General features: G+C 44.8%; 1 protein-coding gene across 3 annotated transcripts in view; it reads left to right on the top strand.

Moving 5' to 3' along the window:
* The window catches only part of CYFIP2 (cytoplasmic FMR1 interacting protein 2), a 46,250-nt gene extending 43,168 nt beyond the window's left edge, over positions 1–3,082 (top strand). For all 3 annotated transcript variants that reach the window (XM_009333522.1, XM_009333521.1, XM_009333520.1), the window contains 3 exons: positions 1,445–1,683; positions 2,201–2,348; positions 2,915–3,082. In XM_009333522.1, coding sequence (XP_009331797.1) covers positions 1,445–1,683; positions 2,201–2,348; positions 2,915–3,082 — 555 coding nt within the window. The remainder of the gene's footprint in view (positions 1–1,444; positions 1,684–2,200; positions 2,349–2,914) is intronic.
* The last annotated feature ends 4,662 nt before the right edge of the window (positions 3,083–7,744 follow it).

The following is a 7,744-nucleotide window of genomic DNA, read 5'->3' as shown; positions in this document are numbered from 1 at the left end:
TAATTTCAGTAGCCACCAAACTAAAAATGCTTTAGGTTACGGCCAGCATAAACTAAGTCAGGAAAGGGGACGTGCAGGCACATTCATGGTTTTTTAGAGTGGAATAAAGATGACCCAAGTAAACCGAGCATAATTCATGTTCTTAATGTCTGGCCAGGACACGTGCCTGCCTGTTGTACCAGATGCTCTGAGCCCCCATCATGATTCTGATCGGGATGATGTTTTTATAGGCATTACAGGGACAGCTGGAAATGGAGCAAAAGCTTAAAAACTACTTCAAGCTCCAGGAAGTCCTCTGGGATAGGCAGGGGTTGGTAAATGTCACACTTGCTCTGCATGCCTCTGCCAAAGTGGTGAGAGGAGTAAAAGGCTCGGCCTGTGGGGCCAGGGCACCGTGGCAGCCGCTTATCTACCGGGGTGTGCACGGCATAGCTGGAACCTCCCACAGCCACGGGCACGACTCTAACAGCACTCGGCTCCCATTTCCCGTGTTATTTTTGGCAGCACTGCAAAGAAAAGTCAGTAATGCTGCTGGAAATGGCAAGAAATGGGGCAGCTAAGAGGATATCAGAGCAGCGAGCAAACTCCACACTTGCACGCCAGCCCCGCTCAGTGAGCTCAGTGGGGTCACTGCTCCCGTGCCGGGGGGAGGCCCTGGTTGCTTATTTAAAACCCCCTTTTTTTTTTCCTCTGGGGGAGCAATGGGGCTGAAATGAAGTCAATTCTCTTTTAATTTGCCTCTAGTGTAAAAGCCAAATGAACTCCATCCAATGGAGCCATTCCAGATTTGTACCTGTAAACCTGAGTGGGGATGCCACAGAAGTTCTCCACACATGTAAAGCTTTCACATCTGGAAAAAAATATTATTTGACTTCCTTATAAACCACAGGTTTTCCAGTATTAAGGTTCTGGTGGCTTCTCATCTTCCTCAGAGCTTTTTAACCCTAACTAGAAAAGAAATCAAGAAAGCCATAGGCTATCTATGTTTCATCATCATCATTTAAAGAGATGATGGCAATGTCCTGGGAAGCAAAATGTCCCTGTTCTCTTCTGTTTTATTTTCGTAATCTGCAGAAATCATGGAATTAAACCCAGCAACACTGAGTAGCACTAATAGAACAGCGTGCTAGCAGAATTAAGGATCAGTATTTCTGATCAGAGCTTTGCCTTCAACTCTTGTTTTCTGACGTACGTAGTTATTTCAAAAGATACTTAGGTTGGTGAAATATAATTGAGCACAATATTAAGTCTGCTTCCATTTGAGGGATGAGTATTCTCTGGTGGGGAGTGCCATGGGAGCAGCCATCAGAGGTAAGGTTGGACCTTGCATGGGATGTGTGTTAACTTTGAGAGAGTCGGGGAGACCGGCAAGCGTTAAGTCCAGCGAGAGGGTCTGCCTGTATTACATCATCACTTCTGTTTCTTTGGTTGTCCTCCTCCTCAGCAAATAGCCATCGCCCGGGAGGGTGACTTGCTGACCAAGGAGCGGCTATGCTGCGGGCTGTCCATGTTTGAGGTGATCCTGACGCGAATTAGGAGCTATCTGCAGGACCCAATCTGGCGCGGGCCACCCCCAACGAACGGGGTCATGCATGTGGACGAGTGCGTGGAGTTTCACCGGCTCTGGAGTGCCATGCAGTTTGTGTACTGCATCCCTGTGGGCACCAACGAGTTCACTGCAGAGTGAGTGTCTGTCGGCTGGCTCTGCCATTAGTGCCGCTCGTGAGCTAGCGGGGCTGGCAAACCCCCGGGATGCCCTCAGCTGCAGCGATAGCCTCAGCCAGTGTAGGGTACAGGGGGAATGTGGGTCCTTGATGAAAGGACTTTGTTGTGCATGGACATAAAGAGATGCCCAGAGAGCTTTCTATCTGAACAGCTGGGGAAAAGAGCAATGGAAAGGGAGATGCCTAAAGTAACGTGCAGAAGGAGATGGGTAGATGGGCCAACAACCCAAGTCAGAGGCTAGGTCCTCATCCATCTTACTCTGTGATGCACCCTGCACAGCCTGGCCCTGGTGTAATTCTGCATATCTCCTTCTGAGTTCATTTTCTCTAGGTGTATACCCACTTTCTAGGAGTAGGACTGAATCTGATTTCCCTAGGAACTCACCAAGGAAAGTTCCTGGTGCCATGGTAGGACTTCTCTTACCTAACTCTATCCTGTCACCTTTCCCCACCCCATCACCGTGTCCTCTTTCCAGGCAATGCTTTGGAGATGGTCTGAACTGGGCAGGTTGCTCTATCATTGTTCTCCTTGGACAGCAACGGCGCTTTGACCTATTTGACTTCTGCTACCACCTGCTGAAGGTGCAGAGGCAGGACGGGAAGGATGAAATCATAAAAAACGTGGTAAGTTGAAGGGTGAGGTCCCAAAGAACCTGAACCAGCACACTTCTCTCTCTGTTTTCTGTCTTGCTTTGTCCAAACTCATAAATTACAACCATGCCCGGTGGTAACCTTATTCAAACTGGACACACTCGCTGTGAGATTGCCATCTGCAGTCTCAGCAGAGAGGCCAAGGTTTTAATTGGCTCGACAATTGAATCTTTTTTCTCCCAAAGCTTTTCCCTTCTTCCTGGGGTTGGGAAGCTGGAGCTGAGAAGCTGGTATTTCCAGCAACCATCCTGTGATCTCAGTGGCATTATCAATAAGCAGCTGGGAGTCTAGATTTTAGAACAGTTAACTTAGGACCACTCACTGACCTTGTTAATGCTCTGTCTTGAGTCATCAAACCCTATAATGAAGTGAGTCACCGGTCCCTGGGAGGTGCTAAGTGGAACTGTAACACGTGTTATAGCTGCTTTGCTTTAGCAGAGGTTTCCAGCAGCAGGGCAGAGGTACTGGTACTTTCTAGGTGGTCAGATGACATAAGACTCTCTTCATCTGCTGTTTTTCCTCCCTCACCATCCCTCCAGCCCTTGAAGAAGATGGCCGACAGAATCAGGAAGTATCAGATCCTGAACAACGAGATTTTTGCCATCCTGAACAAGTACATGAAGTCGGTGGAAACAGACAGTTCCACGGTGGAGCACGTGCGCTGCTTCCAGCCCCCAATCCACCAGTCGCTGGCCACCACCTGCTAGTGTGGACACTGACCCCGTGCGGGTTGGGAAGGGAGAAGGGACCGAACCCAGAACAGCTGGGAGGGGTAAACTCGATGGCATGAGACCTGGCAACAAAGTAAGACTGGGTATGCCTACTACACACGAGGACACATCTTCCCATCCAGCCCTGTTTGAGTGCATGTTCTTCTGTACCATCCCTGTGATCGGTTTTACTTGTTGCTTTCAGACTTGGGGGTGGGTGGGGCGGGCGGGCGAAATGTGCTTTTCTTCCATGAAGTGGTCCAGTTTTTCCCTGTGATTCATCCAATCAAACACATCACTCTGAAGCCATATTGCAGCCCCAAACGTGGGGGGGTCCTGGAGGAAGAGCTTCATGCTTCCGCAGCACCAGGAGCCCACTCCCACCGCAGAAGCAATGGGGCAAATCACCCCCAATGACATGTGCCACCAGCCATGGAGCAGGAGGGTCTGAAGACAAGCCGCTGATTCACTCTTTAGGAGGAAGAAGGGATGAAGACAGGATGTCACCTGTGGCAGCACCCTGAGGATCAAGTGATGGGCGCAGAAGAGCCGTGCCGGGCTGGTCTTGGATGGCTGCATGCCCCAGGCTGGGGCTAACTTCGTGCTCTCTGCCACGCCATTGGCCTTTCTAGCATCTGTTAAAGGGAGCTTTGGCACGTGGGTTTCAGAATAGCAATGATGTAGTCGCCAAATAATTCCTCAGCACTTCAGAGAACTGGGGAAAGAGAAGATGGCCTGGCTTTTTCCCTGCTATGTGACATCCACTTATTTTAATGCAAAGGGTTCTCCCCGAAGACACATCTTCCATGGACTGAACAAGATTTCTTACGGACTACAGAAGAGGCTGCATTCGTGTGAATGTGTTCTTGAACATATTAATTTGGGTGGAAATAATCACTGGTGCTGACAGGAGGCAGGTGTAGTTACCTCAAACATACATGATCTTTGATCTTTGGCCAAGGATGAGAGCTGGGGTGTGTAACTTGTGTATGTTCTGGGATGCTATTTTCCCTTGTTTTAGACAAATTCCTAGTGGCACAGTGACCAAATATCTTTCTTCAGAGAACGGTGACTATCAGCAGGGCTTAGTAAACTTCCCATCACTCAGAAATGATGAGATTGTATAAAGAGGTAAAATACAGGATACGCATTAAAAAATACCCAGAATTTTCCAGGTTTAAAGGTATTCAGAGGGAACGCTGGAGTCCGTTTCCTTTTCCCACTCAGCTAATCTAAGATCCCTGGATATTGAGAACAAATTCAGTAGGAACTTCAAGGAGGATTTCATAACTCATGGCCTTCCCTGCTTCCCCTCAGTAGTGTCGTTGAAGTGATATAAAAGCTTGTGCTTGAAGTTAAAGGAGATCAAACCACATGCTCCAAGAGAAAATGATGCTAGCCTCACCACTGGCAGTATTTTAATTTCTCAGCTTTAGCCAGGTCACAGCAGATGATTGCTGTTACAGTATACAGATGTGATAATATATATTCCTTTCATGCATTTCATCATGCCTTGTAAGCTGCATGCTATTACAGATGTTAAAAAGGCAGAGCCTGGGCACATATTCTCTCGGAGGGAACATATAATTAATTAGTAGAAATGTCCCAGCTGGAGTATTTTGTCTTAGGAAACAACAGCCAGCATACTACTATTAGCAAGAGGAGATTTTGCTGGGTGGGATGAATTTGTTCTCCCAGACGCTCGTCACCTACTCCCTTGATAATCAATAAACACCCCACATGTGAAAAGTGCTGGACATTTTCACACCTTGAGTTTCCTTTAATTACCGAGACAGACATTTAAACTGCGGGGAGGAAATTGTGCGGCACAGTAATCTGAAAGTAAAATGAAATCTCAGGAAGTCTGGCTGAAATCTTTGAGTGGCAGGGAAGGACCCAGCCCGGCAAGGTGAGTTGTTCCCTCCATGTCGTGAGGAAGAGCAGCAGGAGAGCATCTGGGACTTGATGACACTGCAGGGCTCTTGCTCTCCATTTACTCTTCCACTAAGGATGTCAGTTCTGGTTTTCCATCATATTCCAACACTTCTACACTACTGGAGTGAGGGTATCTACAGATATATATTTTTAAAAGGAAGAGGAGAATCAAGCACTTTATTTTTTGTGGAAAACAAGATACGAGGAAGATAGATCCAACCAAGATCCTATTTTTCCTGACCTAAATAGTAAGTGCTTGTTATTTTGGTATGAAAGTGTTGCTGAAAAGGTGGCACAAGTCCCTGTCTGAGGGCACAGCACAAGTTAAATGTCCTACTGCGTCTGACATGTTATGGGATGTTGGAGTTTTCTCAGAAACCAGCATGAGCAAGAAGTTACCACAAAAGGATGAACTGTACCACACGGCCCAGTCTCAGCTACCTAGACAAAATAGGATATAGTAAGGTGAATTTAAATGCCTGTTTTCATCTGTTTAGGTCTGGAGTGAGTCATGAGATATTTTACCTAAACATGAATATCACTTTGCATTCTTTTGCTGTGGTTTTGCCATAATAATTCTCTGAAACCCTGCAAAACACAGTTGCATGTACTTGAAAGAACAGGTAGATGAAATCTATTTGTTGCCCTCAGATTTGCTGGCAAAACGTAAAATCCCTTCAGATTCCGAGGGATTAAATGTTTTGAGTGAAATGTCCAAAGTGCATGAACAAAATGTAAAGTGTTTTTGACTGTAGAGTGTATGCAGATGTTTTGCCTTGTTGCTCAAGTAGTATGAGGTATCAGCTATGAATAATCTTACGGTCTTCATTTCTGAGATTTGATGTTATTGTCCTTTTATTATCTAAAGGATGCAAATAGTCTTTAGCTTCAGTTCTCTAACTCTCCTTGACTGTGTATGAGAAAGAGGTCCAGGCTTAGGTCTTTAAAGAACTCCATGAAAATGGAATCTTTTTCCTCCTGTCCTTTTTTTAATGTCATAATTGTTAATGGAAATAGGGAGCAAATTTGTAACAGTAGGGCTAAATAGTAACAGATTGCTACGGGGTCGGGCATATTCTCCACACTTACAGACTTTCTGCCAAGTTTGGGTGTCTTCCTTGCAGATATGCTCTAATCCTATAGTTTTCAGCCTTTTACAATCTGCAGACCCCTAATTTTTTTTCCTAGGTAAATGCGGGCCCCTGTCTGGATACTTAAAGTCCACTGACTATGGGCTTGCTTTTTTACCTACATTTTCCTGCTTACTCTGACTCTGAAGTAGTCTGCAAACTCCCCGGGATTTACCAGCCACCACTTGGAATGTCTACTTCAAAGACGAGTTGTTGGCTTGACACAGGAATTACAGGGGGAAGAAAGGATGGCCTGTGTCAAGAATGAAGTCAGACTAGGTTATTTTAATGTTCCCTCCGGCTTTGACATTATAAAATGTGACTACTGACAGTGCACATGCCTTTCTTGGATGATGCTACACTTGACTTTCAATGATACAATAGAAAGGGGAAGCAAACTAGTTCAAGCTCAGCACTTCAATGGTTTTCCTTTTAAACTCTGACAGCACTTACTAGCATTGAACAACATGTTAGTCCTTTTTCTCCTGCATTACTCCAGTCCAGTAGGTTCATGTGTGTTTGAAAACAAAAGAAAAAAGAATTGAAGGTGTAAAAACCCCAAGAAAATATTCTCAAAAACTCTTGTCAAATGTACCATATTTGTATGAAAAGCTGCTTGAGTTATTTTGTACAATGAATTTTATTTATGGTGAGGTATATTTACGCTCGTGATCTGATACGGTGTTAAATTTTTGATCCATATTTGCTATGCAGCTGAAGATGATATTTTGGTTTTGTATTATTATTTTTTGCTGTTGTTCTAAAATTCAGCTAACAGAAGCTTCCATCTCCATTAGAAATGCTTCTGCAAGAGTAAAGCATCTGGTACATGGTGATATGTCCCGTAACACAGCAACCAACAGTGCGTACAACAAATGTGGGATGACTTTTGTGACGAAGAGAAATAAAAATTGGGCTCATTCATGAAATGGGCAGACTTTACCTTGTGGTGTCATCATCATTGCAATAACTATTATGTGGGGAGAGCCTCCAATTGCACCTGGCACAAAGAAAAAGCTAAGAGGAATAATGGCAGCATTTTGTTGATAAAAACATCAAGCTTTTGTCAAAACCAAAGAAAAAAAAAATGAAGCTTTCTGGCCAACACCAAAACAAACAAACAAATTTTCCTATCAAAAAGTTAATGATTTTTGAGAAAAACATCCTTCCACAATAAATTTTCATTTGAAAACTTGTTTTAGTATAAGAGGGCTGGGGGAGGGAAGCTTACATAATTATTTTTAATAGAATTTGACAGGCCCTACTCAAAGCTAAACTGAGGAGCTAATTTCCTCTCATTACCACAGCCTTTACTCAACAGGGGCCTTTTTATTCCAGGAGACTGTCCTTGCTAGTTTTTTCCAAAGTTGCATTTGAAACCATTCTTAGGTTTGTGTTAAAAGCATCCGAGGGAGGAGCAGCCGTGGTTGTTGACTGCAGAAGGAGCAGTGGGAACCGAGGGGAAAAGACCTTCTGGGAGCTGAGTAATTAGGGTGAAACAACTGATGTGGATCTATGTATGGGGGTGGGAGCACCTGTGCTCCATCAGCTCTAGACAAAATACTGTAACTGATGTTCCCTTTCATAGCTTCTT

The sequence above is a fragment of the Pygoscelis adeliae genome, unplaced genomic scaffold, assembly GCF_000699105.1.
Source record: "Pygoscelis adeliae isolate BGI_AS28 unplaced genomic scaffold, ASM69910v1 Scaffold431, whole genome shotgun sequence".
Lineage (NCBI taxonomy): Eukaryota > Metazoa > Chordata > Aves > Sphenisciformes > Spheniscidae > Pygoscelis > Pygoscelis adeliae.
The sequence above is the reverse complement of the archived record's forward strand: the minus strand, read 5'-3'. Positions and strand labels throughout refer to the sequence as shown.